The 19,115-nt window shown below is 33.6% G+C and overlaps 1 protein-coding gene across 8 annotated transcripts in view; it reads right to left on the bottom strand.

Annotated features, from left to right (window-relative positions):
- PALS1 (protein associated with LIN7 1, MAGUK p55 family member) overlaps positions 1 to 19,115 on the bottom strand; it is a 75,255-nt gene that overhangs the window by 13,961 nt on the left and 42,179 nt on the right. For all 8 annotated transcript variants that reach the window (XM_072838982.1, XM_072838986.1, XM_072838988.1 and 5 more), the window contains 7 exons: positions 14,101 to 14,178; positions 13,364 to 13,510; positions 11,701 to 11,862; positions 10,218 to 10,295; positions 3,078 to 3,261; positions 1,190 to 1,261; positions 523 to 594 (listed from right to left, as the gene is read on the bottom strand). In XM_072838982.1, the coding sequence (XP_072695083.1) occupies positions 523 to 594; positions 1,190 to 1,261; positions 3,078 to 3,261; positions 10,218 to 10,295; positions 11,701 to 11,862; positions 13,364 to 13,510; positions 14,101 to 14,178 (793 nt within the window). The remainder of the gene's footprint in view (positions 1 to 522; positions 595 to 1,189; positions 1,262 to 3,077; positions 3,262 to 10,217; positions 10,296 to 11,700; positions 11,863 to 13,363; positions 13,511 to 14,100; positions 14,179 to 19,115) is intronic.

The following is a 19,115-nucleotide window of genomic DNA, read 5'->3' as shown; positions in this document are numbered from 1 at the left end:
TAAAATACAACTATGTTTTTGTAATTTGTTAGAGGTATATATTAATTTCACAAATAAAGTAGGAAAAACAGGAAACTAGCAATATAACACTATATAATGCTAAACTATAGTTTTTATGCTAGTTTTTCTCTAAATTCAAAATGCTACATTATTCATAAGATTTCAAAAGAAAATAATTTCTGCTGAAGACTTTCTTAAGCATATATGTAACATTAAGCAGTAAAACAGGACTAGAAATATAACTCCCTGAAAACAGTTTAATTTCTTTCATGTGTGGGATATGGACCTCTTCCAGATATAAATCCAGCTATATCTAAGAGTAGAGCTCACCATTATTTTTGGGGTGAGGGGGAGAGGGGCAAAGGGGCAGAGAGAGAGAGAAGAGAGACAATCTTAAGCAAGCTTCACGCCCAGCATGGAGCCCAACTCAGAGCTTGATCTCATGACCCCGAGATCATGACCTGAGCCAAAATCAAGAGTCAGATGCTTACCCGATTAAACCACCCAGGTGCCCAAACTCACCATCATTTTTATTGGCATTATATAAAACCTTTTTCCTCTTCTTTTTATTCTTCTTTGCACACCACAGCTTTCCTGTTGAACAATCAAAAACGTAACTGTAAACGTAGGACTTATTTCCTTGAATAAAGCTATGTATTTCAAATTGAAGAATTCAAATAGTTTTCCATTTAAATTTATAAACACATATTGTTGTATAGAACTATTTTTCAGGGAAATAGCTGTAATTTTCCATTAGTCTCAAATTACAGATGATCTTTAATACTTAAATCCTCTTTCTTTAGTTATAATATAATTAGTTTTGCCTCTCATATCACTCTTCCCATGAATACATATTTGACTTTTCTGATATGTACAATTTTTTTTAATTTATTTGAGAGAGAGTGCACAAGTAAGCTAGCATGAGCAGGGGAGGAGTAGAGGAAGAGAAAGAGAATCCTCAAGCAGACTCCTCTCTGAGCAGGAAGCCAAATGTAGGGCTTGATCCCAGGACCCTGAGATCATGACTTGAGTTGAAATCAAGTCAGCTGCCTAACCAACTGAGCCACCCAGGCACCCCGATACTCCTAGGATTTTAAAAGAAAATAATTTCTGATTATAAATCAGATATGTACATTTAAACACAGTTCCAGATGGAGACCCAAGAAACCAAGAAATATAAATGTCCAACCTGATTTTTCTGGCTCCTTGTCTTCTTCTATGGTTTGCTTCATGGCTTCTCTTTGCTGCTGAAAGCTTTTCCCTTAATAGCAGAAAGAAAAGAGTAAAATTTAAGACAAAAGAATATGTTTTTTTGTTTTTTAGTCAAGGGGAATATAACTCTTCTTCACTTATATCCCCTTAAATCTTTCTGCCATGGAGGAAAATAACTCTTCTTCTTCACTTATATCCCCTTTTAAATCTTTCTGCTACCATATGGGCCTATGTCAGCTATGATTATAAGCCCCCAAATGTTTAAAGTATTAAGTTTCAACTTTACTATCAGCCAGTCCTAGGATATGTAGTAGTAAAATATATATACATCATCTATTAGAAAAGATAAGTAATAAACCAGTATTAGAAAATGTTAACAGCTCAATTTTTCAAAGCTTTCTTTGAGCATTTACTATGTGGAAAGTACTATGCTGGATCCTGATTCTGGATCATTTAGAATTCTCTCAAATCAAATCAATTAATTCCAGGAGTTAACTTTACAAAATAATAAGTGAACACTCATCACTTTTTGATTTTAAGATATACCTCAATATATTCCCTTGCATTTTTATTATTTCTAATCTCCTTTTCTTTGTATGTATGTATATGTTTTAGTAATTTTTTTATTTCCACCTTTAAGCTACCAGTGATATAAATAATGAAAAACATACAATGGTTTCCCTCTCAGAATTAAGATTTTAATTTAGGAGGCTTTCAAGGTTTTTGATTTTTATTTTCTTTTCAGTTATCTACCTTAAAGTCAAATGTATTTTTTCTGAAGGATAAAAGTGGTTTTACTTAAAAATTTTGGATTAGAGTTCTACTTTTTAAATTTTTATATCCAGTTCTTTTTTGTTTCAAGCCAAGGATTCTTAGAAATCAATAAGCAAATTCTATCTATGTTGGGATAATCAGAACTTTGTGCATTTTCATAAGAGCACAAGCAAAAATATTAATACTGAGTTTGACACACATAAGAAGTATTATAGATAACCACATTATCTTTAGGAGCTATACAGATTGTATTCCAAGTAAAAACAAGTAATTATGAGGAGAGGGGGAAATTTTAAGAGCATTAAAATTTAAAAATAAGTAAAAAAAAAAAAAAAAGGTTTTTAAAGTAAGTATCTGATTTTGACAGATTCAGAAAAAAAAGGAACAAAATAATTTTGGTCAGTTACATATTAAAATGTTTAAGAACATTATAGTCATGTACTTCTACGGCACATTTTTATAGTACATACATATGTAGACTGCTATTGTAATGGCAATCTGGACAATATGACCTCTTAAGAAGTCTTCTAATTCTAACACTTAAAACCATCATCAAACTCAAACTAAGGTGGGTCCATTTATTTGTCCTATAACAAGATTTACAAATGATATCACGGAAATCTCCTTTATGCACTTCTATACTTTCAGAAACTCAATGTAAGCAGTCAATATACTCTAGTTCTAAATATTTATGGGCTAGGTCTGTCATGATGAGAAGATACCAAATTGATATCTAGCACAAACACGAAGTAGAACAAGATGGATATTCAGTATTCCAAGATTTCTAGAGTACTGTCTTGTGTGTTACTGTGAAGAATCATCAAAGGTGCAGCATTATCCTCTGAAGTTAGTATAAGAAGCTCATTCCTCATTCTCTGAAATATGACTGAGGATACACAAAAATTTAGTTTTAGCTTTTGTGTTTTAAAACAGAGGATTTATGGCTTTCTGTCACCTTATTAATACACATAAAGACCCAACTGCATGAAAAAGTAATCATTTTTTAAAAGACATGAAAAAGTGAATTTTTCTCTGTGAAGGCTTGTATTTTAAATGTTCTTTTAAGTATGTTCTACTATATTGTCTTTTACCTGGAACAAGCCCAGCTAGAGGTTGATTATCTTCATCCCCTTCCCTGTAGGCTTGCCACCAATTTGGATCTTCTTGACTAATGATATGAAGTATATCCCCTTTTTGAAAAGATAGCCCTAATTCTCGACATGGAACATAAGGGTCATCTGAGGGATCATAATCAAAATGAGCTTTCACGTGGATCTAAAAGATAAAAAGGATTTGATTTTTATCAAAACAACACAGTAATGATGAAATGACAACACAAAATATTCAGCATAAGTATAATTAAAATGTTACAATTTTTCATTAGTGCAAAGCAAGTATGAGTTGAAAGAAGGGAGGTTTAGTTAAGTAGCAGCAGTATTTTCTCAGGCTTCTCTATTTTCTTTGATTAATTTCATCTCTCTGTTAACTGCAAACTCATACAAAAGTAAAAAACAAACACAAACACTGTACAAGCCATTGCACTGTTAGCCACTAACAACCCTGAAGCGCTAAGGGACCTCAAAGACTTGAGAGAAGCAGAAGGAATATAACTGAGACCCCTTTCCCCTCCATTCCTGACCTTTGAAAACAATGACTCTCTAATAAGGTATGTAATTTCTAAACCACAATCACTTGGAAAGGTAGACTGTACTTCATTGCATCTGTCACCTACTTAGAGTGTCAGTTTCCCAAATACCCTCTTCCTTTCTTGGATACATTGTGTGACTTTGCCTTCAACTTCTGTTTTTCTTTCAAAAGGATGTGTTTAGGTTCATCAACAATCACACCCCAAACAGCTAAAATTATCTAAATCATATTTATAATAAATTCCTATTGGGTTCTATTTGTAGGCTTTGAAATTTAACTAGTGGTACAAGTTATAATTTTTGTTAACAATGTACTTCTGCTATCAAAAAATATATATATTACACTTACAGCATGAATCTTCTTGAAAGCTATTTCCTACTCTTTCTTCCAGTATACCTCCATAAGATACAACAAAGTTACATCTTAATTCTAAGGCATTTATAAAGGAATTAATATTCTTTTTTAACTTCTCCATCTGTAATTTTTATCCCACTTGGTTAAGTGGCATGTGTCATTTCCAAAATCTGTAAGATGTCCATTTTAGTTTAATGAAATTGAACACTTGTACACAATGAGTGCTTCTGCCCGGTGTAGGTTAAATCTGGTTTCAGCTAAATAAGCCAAGCATTTGATTGACATCCTAGGAATTCTATAATTCAGAGTCCTTTTCTATCCAATTGTTATCTGTCTTCCTTAACTAAGACTTTTGCCTTCACCATAATTGAAGCTACCTATCATAAAGATAATACTGGCTTGCCTCAAAAACTGTTTTATGAGAAGACAATATCTTTCAGTTCCTTAAGCACAATATTTGACTATTCTCAATCAATAACGATGGACTGTATGAAATTTGATAAAATACTTTCTAAATGATAAAGATACGTGTGTGTGTGTGTGTGTGTGTATATATAGCATAACCAAGAATTCTCATGAAAGCAGCAGCCTCTTTCAGAAATTATGCTTGAGGATGTCATTAAACAATATTTTTATAATTTCAAAAAAATGTATTACTAACTACTGTAAAGAAGAAATGAGGAGATCTAAGTCCTAATATATAAAGAATAACATTGAGGTAAAGCAATAAAATGGTCCAGTTAAAAAAATGTAGAATTTACATGTTAGTCTGCTTTTTGGGGGGGTAGTTTTTCACAGATGAACTTCATAAATTCAAATAGTACACAAAATCATAAGTGTATGGCTCAATGAATTTTCACAAATGAAACATACCTGTATAACAAGCACACAAATCAAGAAGCAGAGTATCACTAGCACCCCAGAAACCCTGTCTTATGCCCTTTCAGTTACTAACCACCCTATGTCCTCCAAGGGTAAACATCATTCTGATTTCTAGAAGTATAGATTACTTTCCCCAGTATTTTACTTCATACAATTTAATCACATAATATTCACTATTGGGTTAAATATGGTTCAGAGACTTCATTCATTTTGACAGTGTTCTGCTGCATTCCAACTACAGAGTGCCCTAATAATGAACCTTGTTCTTGATGTGAAAATAGAGACCAAAAGTGAATTTTATAAAGTTATACAAAGGTAGCAGAGAATCAGAACGCAGTTCAGACGCTGGTTAAAGAGATTATACATACAATTTTGTGATCCTGGTATGAGAGGTAGGATAATCTAGAAGTACCTAATATGTAGGATTATAAAAAAAAAACCTTCTGCTTGACTATCATCTCTGTCAATCAGTGCTTCCAAAATCTGCTCAGATTGTTGTTTTTTAGCCAAAAGTCTTGGAAATCTAAATATGGGATTATAGGGGTTACTTAAGGTGGTGAAGAGATCATTTTTGTTATCAGCCTTTTAGAGATCTATGAAACCATACTTGGTCACCTGATTGATGATTTTGTCAAATAACTTTCTGTAAGCAATACTCAGCACATTTTCAAAGTGTTCTGCTCAGATCACCTGCCTGGAATATTTATCAAAATACTAAATTCTTATGCCACATCTCAGACTTCAGGTTCTGCATTTTAACTAGGTTCCTTTGATAACTTATATATATGCTGTTTAAAACGTACCCTATGGCACTGGGTGGCTCAGTCAGTTAAACTGTCTACCTTTGTCTCAGGTCATGATTTCCTGGGATCGAGTCTTGCATCAGGCTCTTTGCTCCACGGGGAGTCTGCTTACCCTCTGCCCCATTTTCTCTCTCACATAAATAAAAATCTTAAAAAAAATAACACACCCTAAAATCTTTGGGAACTACCCTGAGGCAAACTAATTAGACCATTGTGGAGGCTGTATCTAGGTCTGTAACTGTTGCAAAGGATAACAAAATCAGCCAGAGATGCTTTTCTCTCTCCTCTTGCCTAGGCGTCAACCTTGACTATTCAGATTTAGCCGGTTTGGAATGAGGCCTCTCTCTGTGTAGACTGAAGAAGAGTACAGAGGGCAAATGTTTTGCTTATATTAACAAGTTTATCTAGTGCTATTTAAAACATACCCACTAAAATTAAGAGCAAAATTTTTCACATTGAGATTAACCATCTAGTTGAGTTAAAGTCTGAGCATTGCCTTGACATGTGTGATTTCTGTCCATATATTCTGATCCATTCTTATCAGTGCTAAAAGTTATCTTCATCCATCTTTCCTCTCTAGTTCTGTTAGTGGCTAATTTATTGTGTACCATACAAAGGAAAACAGTGCACCCCCTCCTCTTTTTAAGAGAGAGACGGGGGAGAGGGGCAGAGTAAGGAGGAGAGAGAGAATCTTCAACAGGCTCTATGTCCACACAGGGCTCCATTACACAACCCTAAGATCACGACCTGAGCCAAACTGAAGAGTCAGGGCCACCCAGGTGCCCCAAACAGAGCTCTTTTTAAAATGGAGAGATGTTGACCCTTATAGAAGACTCCAGAGTTTAACAATGCTGTAGTATCAGTACAATGTATCTGATCAAAACAGTGTTTGGTTTCTAAACAAAATCTTCCATCTAAATTTCAAATTATAGGATTATAGGATTGTTTAAATACAATTATGTTCCAGCCTCACATTTTTCTCTTTGCCTTTTTTTTTTTTTTTTAGTACCTGTAAGCTCATAAGCTTGAAGCCCTACCAAAGGGGATACGGTAAAGAGATAATGATTCATCAATTTATTTACATCTTTCCTAAGGGACTCAATGCTCCAAAATAATTTTTCTTTGCAATTTTTATTTCTGTATTTATTACAGATTTATTTTGAAGTTTTAAAATTAGTGGTGGAAAAGAAAATGAAAGTATATCATCTTTTAGCTTGGCTTAAACTTTACCCCTCACTCACACTGTAGAATTAAGGCCAGCATCAAGAAAAGCTTTTCTAGGGTCAAGCAACAGTTTTCAAAATCCTCTCCCAACCCACTCAAGAAAAATTATCTTTATTGTTTGCTTCCATTTTTTACAGGAGAAGTTTAAGGTATCTGTGGGACATCCAAAAGATACTTTAATAGAAGACAGACAGAAATACAAACCTTAAGGTAAGAGCAAACTTAATACAGTAACTGCCCTAACTTGAAAAGGGATGCCCATCTAATATACACTGAAATTTTCTATATTTTTTGTATCTCTGATAAAATATGTATTCATAAAAATCTTACTGCATTATAAAATTCCAGATCCTCTTCCAAATGAGAAAAAAATTAAGATGTAAATTAGATAATACATTTTATACCCCTACTGGAAAAGTAAATACATTTGACAGCAGTAATTCTCAACTTTTCCTTCCAATCCAGTTATCTTTATCTACTGTGAACATCCTTAAACAATTGTTTTTAAATTTTGCAAACACATGTTTAAACAGGCTGGTCCTCTGACCTTCTCTCACCACAGTAAATACAACTATAGCCCAGATCTCTCCTTAGAATTCCAGACTGATACATTCTTTTTTTTAAAAAAAGATTTATTTATTGGCGGGGGGGGTGGTGGTGGCGGGGGGACAGAGGGAGAGAGAGAATCTCAAGCGGACTCCTCTCAAGCACAGGGCCCTACTTGGGGCTCAATCTCATGACCCTGAGATCATGACCTGAACCAAAACTATGAGGCGGATGCCCAAATGACTGAGCCACCCAGGCACCCTGATATATTCAATTCTATGTACTCAGTATATCCACCTGAATGCCTCTCAAACCTAGAAAACGGACCTCTTCATTTTTCTCCCCCAATCTGTTTTTCCTCCAGAGTTCCTTCTAGTAATAATCAGCACCACTATCCGCCTAGTTCCTCAAACATTCTTAACTTCCTCTTTCCTTTACCCTCCATGTTCATTACAAGATCCTGCCATCTCTACTTCTAGCATATAGCCTGAACCATTTTCTCCACTGTCACTGCTATCATCCTAGTTTAGGCCATCAACATACTTTATGATGACTTCAGTTTCCTAAATCTCCTTGCTTCCATTACTGGCTCTACTAATCTAATTTCTACACAGCATCCAAAAGTGTTTTTTTAAAATACAAACCAGATCATTATTCTATACTAAATATCCAAACTCTTGTTCACAGGAGAGACATGGGAAAAGGCACAGAGAATGAGGCTGCTGGAATTCAGAGACAAACTATTTCCTCATTTTTCTTCTTATAAAGAACTTTACACAGAAGGAAGGTTGTGGATGCAACATCAACTTCAAAATGTCTCATAAAGAATAAAAGGAAAATGTGAAATGATAGACAAAATATAAAGCATAATTGTGATAAAATATTGAGAAAAAAATGAAACTGTGTCTTCTTTCAAAGTGTTATGATTTTATAAAATAACAGATGCAATATATCAGCCTTCCATGTTAACTTGGCATTTTGAAATCTGTAATTTTTAACAGCTTTACTGAGAAATAATTCGTTATAAAAGTCACTACTGTATAAAATCATATGGTTTTTAGTAAATTCAGAGTTGTGCAATCATAAGCAATTTTACAACATTTTTATCATCCCAAAAGGAAATCCCATACTCATTAGGAATCACTCCCATACTCTCCTAACTCCCCTTCCCTACACCTAAGGAACTATTGATCTACTGTCACTCTCTATGGGTTTACTTCTTCTGGACATTTCACATAAATTATCCAATACATGGCCTTTTGTGACTGCCTTCTTTCACTTAGCCTAATTTTTTCAAGGTTCATCTATGTTGTAGCATATAGCAGCAGTACTTTATTCTTTTTTATGGTCAAATAATATTCCTCCTATGGATATATCATATTTCACTTTCCACTCATCAACCAGCCAACATCTGGGCTGTTTCTACTCTCTGGTTAATAAAATAATGCTGCTATGCGCATTCATGTACAAGTTTTTGTGAGGATGTATGTTTTCAGTTCTCTTGGATATACACCTAGGAGTAGGACTGTTAAGTCATATAGTAATTAAGTGTGTTAGCTAGCTAGCTGAATGTTTAACATAAGAAGCAAAACATACTCTAAAATTAAAGTTGTGCATACTTTGTAAAAGCACTTCCCCCTATGCTAAGTATGTTTAAGCTAAATAAACGACCTATAATGACAGAAAAAGACAAAAGCTAGAAGTCAAAAATTCTGGAAGAAAAGTATGCTCTATATTTTACTTTGTAAAGTTTTAATAAATTTGAAACATTAAGACTTATATCTCTTTAAATAAAAACTGCTGAATTTACCTTTTACTTGAGTGCAAGAAATAATTAAAATGACATTTCTAGGGGCACCTGGGTGGCTTAGTAGGTTAAGTATCTGCCTTCAGCTCAGGTCATGATCCCAGAGTACTGGGATCAAGACCCACATCAGGCTGCCTGCTCAGTGGGGAGTCTGCTTTCCCCTGTCCCCATCCCCCTGCTTGTGCTTTCTCTCTAATAAATAAAAAATCTAAAAATATAAAGTGACATTTCTAATACTTAAAAGTAAACATTCATGTGCAAGTTTTTGTGTGGATATAAGTTTTTGATTCCTTGGTATTTACTCAAATGAGATGAAAACATGTCCACACACAAAAAAACCTGCACAGGGATGTTTATAGGAGCTTAACTGGTAACTACCAAAACTTGGAAGCAACCAAGATATTCTTCAGTAGGTAATAAGATGAACTATTATATACCCAGACAACAGAATGTTATTTGGTGCTTAAAAAAATGTGCGACCAAGAGCTAAGAAAAGTCATGGAGGAAACTTAAATGCTTATCACTCATGGAAAAAAAAGCCAATCTGAAAAGGCTATATACTGTTACCATTCCAGCTATACTGATATAATGTAAAAGGCAAAACTACAGAGATCAGTGGTTGTCATGGGTTGGGGGAGGGGAGGAATTAAAGAATAGGTAGAGCACATAGGATTTTTAGGGCAAACTATTCTCTATGGTAGAATGGTGGATACATATTATAAATTATACATTTGTCAAAACCCATAGGATGTATACCACCAAAAGTTATTGATGTAACAAATGGTACAAGGATGCTGACAGTGGAAGCAATTATGGGCATAATTATCAGGACAGGAGATACGTGAGAACCTTCTGTTCAGTTTTGCTGTGAACCTAAAACTACTCTAAAAAAAAATGTTTATTAATTAAATAAAAAAGTAAACAGTAGACAACAGACAATAAATAAGGAACATAAAAAAATCACTTACTACTGTTTCCTTGGCAGGAGGAGGCTTGATCTGTTGACTGGGAATCAGAACAAATGTCAGCGTACCATGCATATCAGACTGTAAAAGAAAGATTAGGTTATGAAAATCATTCTATGATGTTATGGTGAATATTCCCTAAACTGGACTATTCTGGATCCCCTACAAGACTTTTTAAAAAGTTGGTAAAGATGAATGACTTTCATCAGGAATCATAAATTAGACCTTTCATGGATTCCGTTATAGTAGAGCTATCCAGGAACATGGCATTCTGTAATTCTGTTCCACTTGAGAAAGCCACTTAGCCCATAAGTCTTTGGTTTTTGTCTCCCATTCATTGTAAGCTTAGGAAGATTCCACAGTGAAGGGTTGGAAGATACCACAGCTAGAACAGTTCTGGGTTATCTACTCTGGCAAACACAGTTTTAATATAGTAGAATTTGAAATAGTAATTGTGACCAGGATTAGAAAAGTGATGCAAAGAAATATATTTTCCCTTCCCAGATACCTTGTCTCTGTTACTCATTCTATTTTTAACTGTATAGTGTTATTGTAGCTAACTATTACTTCCCATTACACCACTGACTGCCTTGTTCAGAGACCTTCACCTTAAACAGTAATCAAAACTTCTAGTCTTGACATAGCAGGGAGCAGTGCTCAACAAACACAACAGCCAATAAAACATAGCCTAAAAATGACAACCACTGACTCTGCTCTACCAAAGCAATGAATGATATTAGGTGAAAATAAGTATGTTTTCTAGATTCTTCAACAAACATCAGCAGATAGAGGAGATTCTATTGTAACAACTGAAGCTACGTAAATAATACAAATCTGGCTTGTGGATATATACAAAGTGATCATAAACTGCTCTCAAAGAGTAACTATAAACTAGTTTCCTGATTATAATGGCACTGTCCAATAGAATTTTCTATGATGATGGAAATACTCTATATCTACATCTTAATATGGAAACCATTAGCTATATACTGCTCTTGAACACCTGAAATGCAGCCAGTATGAATGGGGAACATAATTTTAAATTTTATTTAATTTAAATCTAAATAACTAGCACATGTAGCTAGTGGCTATTATGTTGGACAGTGTACTGAAATCAGCTGAAGAGAATAAAAAAAAAGTGAACTTAAAAAATGATGAGGTGACTTTGTTTTGTCACCATTTTCCTAGTGGCTAGTACATAGTAGGCACTCAATTAATACATGTTGAAGAATTAGTTATACTAGTGATTTCAGAGGCAAATAAAACATACCGAGTAGTAATAAAGCTTAAAATAAAAAAATATCAGTGGTAACAACCCCAAAATAAAACGCTACTAATAAATATTGTGAAAATAATTATATCATGTGAAAATTAGGCTAGAAATTGTCTAGTGTACTTAATATTTTTAAAATACTGTACTTTTAGGTCTAATAACTAAGAAAATAGCTTTTAAGAACCTATCAGTTATTCTTCTGTATCAACTTACCAATAAGTCAAAAACCTCATTGACATCTTTCCCTCGAATTTCAATACCATTAATTTCCAGAACCTCATCTCCTTCATGTAACAGACCACTTTTCTCTGCAGCACCTCCTTTTACTATCCGACTAATGATGACAGAATCCATTTCATTACGAACTGTAGCACCCTAAAAAAAGGCAGTATCTAATTATAAAACAAAAATGTACTTTTTTGTTAAACATTTCTTCATTAAATTTTTTTTCCCCTGTTCAACAATACAAGTCTTCAGTTATCTTGGGAAAAAAACTAACTTACAGAACTAGAGTAGGTGTGGTAATTAGCTTTGAAAGTTGACCATTTTCCTTACAACATTTTCTGTTTCAGACATGTTGTATTCATTTGAATTCTAAAACCAAGCAGACTTTTGAACAACAGATAAATGCACTTACTTAAAAACAATGTGAAGACCTATAATCAAATTTATTCTCTATATGCTGGATGCTATTAAAATGGTTTTATACTATTTAGATATAATTAGTGAACAGAACTTATAACTATAAAAAGTCCTTTCTTAAAATTCAAAATATGATTAAAGGATGAGTAATAATCTGGTTTATTATTCAAATATTAAATATTATAGCTGTAACCATTTCACATTAAAATGTATTAAGCATTTAGATTTATTACATAAATTGGAAGCACAACTGAAAAATATACATTCAAAAAATGGAAATATGAAATAGCGAATAAAGCTTAAAAGTAGACAAGAGTATGTAACATTTTTTCTCCTAAACTTTTATTTTAAAATTTTGTTGTAACTTTCCCAACTTGTTTTTTCTGGGGGGGGCGGGGGGGTGAGGGGTATGGGATGGGACCTAGTTACATAAGCTGCCCATAAAATACAGTCCCTATTTTATGTACCATAGTATTCAAGACATTTTTGAGACATGAAGATTAAAGACTAGTTCTCTGGGCAGCCCTAGTGGCTCAGCAATTTAGCGCCGCCTGCAGCCCAGGGTGTGATCCTGGAGACCAAGGATCAAGTCCCACATCAGGCTCCCTGCATGGAGCCTGCTTCTCCTTCTGCCTGTGTCTCTGCCTCTCTCTCTCTCTCTCTCTGTCGCTCATGAATAAATAATTAAAATCTTAAAAAAAAAAAAAAAAGACTAGTTCTCTGAAAATAAAAGAAAATTAAGGCAAGTACAGGAAACTTAGAAAAGAGATTGAAAAAAGTTTTACATATAAAAATATTAAATGACAAAAAATTTAAAAATATTAACATTAAGGCATACATACTTCTAAGTACATGTGAACTATATAAATAATTGTATTTCAACAGTATTAATGGAATGAAAAGATCAGAATTTCTTTCTTTTTTTTTTTAGATCAGAATTTCTAATTACTGTTGTTTTTTTTTTAAAGCTGGGAGAATAATGAAGCAGATAACTCGCCCCTTCTTTGTTCCTCAACAATTATTTTACAAGCTATTATTTTCATCAAATTATAGGTAAGAAAAGAACAAACTTTTCTCAACTGAATAAGGAATATTAGCAAGAACATAAAAGAACTCCAGCAAATCAACCTCAAAAAGGAAAAACTACTAGAAATATAAAGAGGTCTTCAACTATTTGCCATACACAAAAGCCCTGTGTAGAAAGGATTTCAGATCAGAGATGTGGAGCACTTACCAGTGGAATATCTCGAGCCTTTTCAATACGAACTATTTTTACAGTTTCTCCTCCATACTGGCCAATGCTTTCATAAACTCTCTCATCTGTAAAGGGTTCTAGCTGCATTTCCTGCTCAGCAACCTTATCATGGGCCAGTAAAAGTGCCTGTTTCAAAGAAATCCACAGCATTTAAAGTAGCAGCATGATTTATTTCTGTAAGAGAGATTTTTAACCTAATCATGTAGATTAATATTCTAGTCATTAAACTTATACAGGAAGTTCTATAATTATTTATATATTCAGATCTGTTTCCAAATTTTCTAATTGAAGTTTAGCTGCAACTCTGTATCTTCTATAACTAATAAAAAAGATGTGTAAAGTACAACAGGCTAACAACTCTGAGATGGTTATGAAAGTCTAAAATGTTTATTAATCTTCATAAAAGCAAAATCAATTTAATGGCTCAACATCAGAGATAATTAAAATTTACAGAGAATATACCAAAAAAGGGAAGAATTTTTGTACAGAATACAAAGTTGTTTCAAAACTACTAATGAGGTTAATTTTAAATATAAAAAGATATAATCCAAAATTTAAATAATATATATTCCAACATAGTAATTATTTTACAGTGCAAGTTATAAGTCAAACAAGCTACACAGATAATGTATGAGGTCTCTTCTAGCCCTCAGAGACTTATCAGAGACTTTGAATGCTATATAAATCACTTATAGATCATTCTGTTCATTTTCTACCTGAACATGTGGGGCACTCAGCAAAGCAGTTAGTTCTTGTCCTTCCTTATGGTGGACTGGCTTCAAAACAGTTTGTACCTAAGAAACATTAAGATTATTTTTCCTAGGTTACAGGAAATATCACCAACATCTATACAAGTATTTTTTTAAAAGATACAATTTAAAATTTTTATATTAAAAAATACACTAGATAAGATTTTGCTATTTACGACTATGAATGATCTATTTGCTTCTTCAAAGTTTCTCCCAATATACTATAAAATAGACTAGTAATGATTACATAAAGGAAGAAAAACTATTCTAACAGTAACTAGTTACAGTTTTAAAAATCATGTTTATGTAACTGCATTTTAAATCAGGTTACAGACTAAGAAGAAAAACTTATATGAGAGTAATGAACACCTACCATTATCACAGGCAAAGGTAATTACATTAAAAAAATCTCCTGAGGTTGAGCAATCCTGGTATTCCTAGGATAAACTCCACTTGATTATGATGAATTTTTTAGGTTTTATTTCCTTATCTGTAGAATGGCACCTACCATTTGAGGTTCTTAAAAGACTGAGATAATTCATATAAATTGCTTAGCACACCACTGAGGCACATAATAAATTCCTACTTTAAGACTTCTACATTAATGTTCCTAAATTGGACTGGCCTCTACTTGTTTAAAGTGCAGTCATGTATACCAGTTTACAAAACTACTGTCTGGTTTTAGTATCTAGGTTATACTATCCTAGTACACGGAGGTGGGACACAGTCTATATTTATGTGTTAAAACAGTTTATTTAACACAAGAATTCTATGTTCCTTAATGTTTTGATAGAGCTTGTACATAAAATAATCTGGGCATGGTAGATTTTTTTGTAAAGGTGGATTGCCTAATGTTATTGGTATTTTCTTCCTTTATGTAACTTGTCAAAGATTTCTCTATTTCCTTATACTTTTCAAAAACCTAGCTTCTAAGTTTAAATTATTCTTGCCATTTAAATAATCCAATTCCTTTCTTCTGCTTTAGTTAATTTTAATTCCCCTTTGCAATTTCTAAAACCCAATTTCATTTGGGTTAATTTAAAAAAATCTTTTATTTATTTATTCATGAGAGACACAGAGAGGCCGAGACATAGGCAGAGAGAGAAGCAGGCTCCCTGTGGGGAGCCCAATGTGGGACTCGATCCTAGGACCCCAAGATCACACCCTGAGTGAAGGCAGATGCTCAACCACTGAGCCACCCAGGCGTCCCTCTTTCTAAAAAAAACCCAAAAAACAAAAAACAAAAAATTTACTTATTTAGAAATACTGTTGGTGGGGGGAGGGGCAGAAGGAGAGGGAGAGAGAGAATCTCAAGCAGACACCTCACTGAGCTTGGAGCCCAATACAAAACTCCATCCCATCACCTTGACATCATGACCTGAGCTGAAATCAAGAATTGGATGCTTAACTGACTGAGCCACCCAGGGGCCCCCAGTTCATTATATTCAATCTTCTTTCTTCTACCACAAGTTTTTAAAGGTACAAATTTTGCTTTGTGGACTGTTTTTCCCCCAAAGATGATTCTATGTATGTTCTCAGTGTCAATATCTCTGATTTTCTTCCCTTTTCTTATTTTCAAACTCAATTACCCACCAAAAAGACTGTTTTTGCAATAATGCAGATAAAACCAAAATTAGCACCCTTAACAAAAACATAAATTCATACATAGAATTTTTTATAAAAATAACTCATGATTAAAACAGTAATTCTCTAATACTTCTTATGGCTATTTTAAATCATTTTATTAGTAATTCCCCTATCAAACCTAAGAGATGATTATTTGGGGGTTAATTAATTTGACCACAACAAGTGGATCAAAGCAATGATAGTTCCCAAATCAGCCTGTTCTCTTGTTTTGGTACCTAGACAAACATGTTTCTAATTGTAGAGTTAGTTGTATATATATATATACAGGATAGCATAGCAATTATTATCTACTTTAAGAATTCTATTAAAGTCTTACTAATGGGAAAATGCAGTTACCCAGTTAAATGTTAAATGTTAAAATGTTAAAAGTTAAATGTTAACTTTTAAAATAAGGTTTTTTTGTTTTTAAAATGTATCAAATCTAGGCTTATTTATTTTTTAAATCTAGGCTAATTTAAAATGAAATGTAGTCCCTGATCCTGACCTTTTGATAGCTGGAGAAAGTAATTCTGAGGAGAAAAGAAAATTTTGGATTAAAAATGTACTAAAAGTATACAGTGTGTACCAAATCAACTCATTAATAATTTTGTGTATTTTTTAAATATTTTATTTATTTATTCATGAGAGACACAGAAAGGGAGTAGATAGGCAGAGACACATACAGAGGGAGAAGCAGGCTCCACGCAGGGAGCCCGATGTGGGACTTGATCCCGGGTCTCCAGGATCACACCCAGGCTGAAGACGGTGCTAAACCACTAAGCCACTGGGACTGCCCCTATTTTTACTTTTAAATCAGTTCCTAAACATCTCTGAGATCTTTCAACCTACAGAAATGTAGAGCTCCTCTTAAGGTTTATTTCCTTTCCTTATTAGTCCAGATGTTGTTACCTATTTAGTGTACCCACACATCAATAGCTATTTCTACCAAGAACCAAGGAATTAAAAGGCTATTCTTACACTGTACTGTTTCCTTTCCACTGGCCTATAAAAATGCTCTAATCTCTTATCTTTAAAAAGAACTACTCTCTTCTGATCTAGGACTCTTTTCTAGCTACACTGTTTTTCTCTATTTCAGAGCTAAAATCCTTTTTCTTTCTTTTAAAATTTAATTTTATTTAAATTTAATTAATTAACATACAGTGTATTATTATAGTTTCAGGGGTAGAGTTCATTGATTCATCAGTTGTACATAACACCCAATGCTCATTACATCACATATCCTCCTTAATGTCCATCACCCAATTGCACAAACCCCCCAATCCTCCTTTTTCATTTTTAAACTAGTGTTTTAAATTATAGAATAGTTTTAAATCATCCTGATGTTCCCTTTCTCATTTAACATAGAGAAAGATTGGAAAACAGTTAACCAAAAAGAAGGAAATAAAAGTCATTATAACCCTCAGACCTAGGGATACTCATTTAGTACATATCCTCCTGTATTCTTATCTTTGTTTTTACCAAAATTCACCATGAGATATATATCTGAGAAAAGGACCTGAGAAAAGGAGAAAAGGATTTTTTTTTTAAGATTTTATTTATTCATGAGAGACGCAGAGAGAGAGAGAGAGAGAGAGGCAGAGACACAAGCAGAGGGAGAAGTAGGCTCCATGCAGAGAGCCTGATGTGGAACTTGATTGCGGGACTCCAGGATAACGCCCTGGGCCGAAGGCAGGTGCTAAACCACTGAGCCACCCAAGGATCCCTGTAACTAGAATATACTAAGAACTCTCAACTCAGTAAGACCAACAATCTGATTTTTAAAGTGGGGAAAAAAATTCTGACAAGCTATTTTACAAAAGAACATAGGGAAATAGCCCATGAAAAATGCTCAATATATATAAATACAAACTCAAATGAGATACCATTACACATCTACTAGAATAATAAATAGGAAACAACTCGAATATCAATCAATAGGTGAGTGGTGAAACAAATTGTGGGATATTTCTACAATGGAATGCCACTTACTCAGCAAGAAGTTACAAATACAGATACATGCAACACATGGATGAATTTGAAAAAGACAACACAAAAGACTACATATTATCTTATTCTGTTTATATGAAATGCCCAGAAAAAGCAAATTTATAAAAGCACAAAACAGATCAGCGAAGGCCTAGGGCCTGGGGAGTGGGAAAGAGGTGGTTATTGTCTGCAAAAGGCCATGAGGGAGCTTAGTGGATACTTCTATAACCTGACTGTGGTGGTAGATTACACAGGTGTATAATTGTGTATACTGAACTATACAATAAATGTACCCATTGTAAGCACATGTAAATTATATCTCAAAAAAGTTTGCTACCAAAAAAAAATATGCCCATAACCCGAAAACTATGGGAAAATCTGTGTTTATCCATTATATTTATTTTTCTCGAAATGAGATCATGCTATTTATACAATTCTGTAACTGCTTTGATTTGACAATTTAAAAAATATTTTAATAACCTTTTAAATTCTAGAAAATATAAACATTTTAGTTCTTGTTGACTGTCACTTACAGGATCAAGTCCAAGCTTCTTAGCATAATCTGACTTCTGCTTCTTTTCCAACCCTATCACTTAACATTCCTCCTGTCTTAACCTTTTTGGTCCAGCCCTAAACTGCTTGTTCTCTGCATGCTGTCTCCCTATGATGACTATGAATACTCCTATGATGCTCACTCCCCCAGCTACCTGAACTGTCTTATTCTATTTGCTTAGATAACATGTACTCATAAGTCTGAACACATTTGATTTAAAATTGTTGATGGACTTGATTGAGCTCACTGAAGATGGAACTTATCTTGTTCAGCTTTGTTATTTGGCTGAATGCCTGGCAAAGGGCAATGCAATGTTTGACAAATTCAATCACAGAGAGGGCAGGAAATCATCCTGATGTTCCCTTTACCTCTGTTCTCCATTTAGGGGCAATATGTCCTATTAATTTTCTATTTAAATATTTCCTCACTTCATGTTCAATTGCTATTAAAATCTTACAATTACAACAGCCTCCATACTTTATGCCTTCATTCTTGACCTCATACAACTTATAAATATCTTACTTTAAGCTTTTCTTTACAGTGACTTTTTCATATTAAATTTGGGAAACACATAAACATCAAAATAAGAAAATTACCTATCTACCCACCACCTAGAGATAGGCTTCTCAATGATTTATTTCTTCCAATATTTCTCACATGCATGTTTGGATATGTTTGTGTGTATACAAATTATATCCATATTTCAACAGGCACCATGTTGAATAACAAACCAAGGTTTTTGTTCCTCAGAGTAATTCAACCTATTCAAATTAGAAATAATTTCATAGTTTTGCTGTTCTCTCACAATTTTATATTT

Source organism: Canis lupus, chromosome 9, assembly GCF_048164855.1.
Source record: "Canis lupus baileyi chromosome 9, mCanLup2.hap1, whole genome shotgun sequence".
Classification (NCBI taxonomy): Eukaryota; Metazoa; Chordata; class Mammalia; order Carnivora; family Canidae; genus Canis; species Canis lupus.
This window is presented reverse-complemented; position numbering and strand designations above follow the sequence as displayed.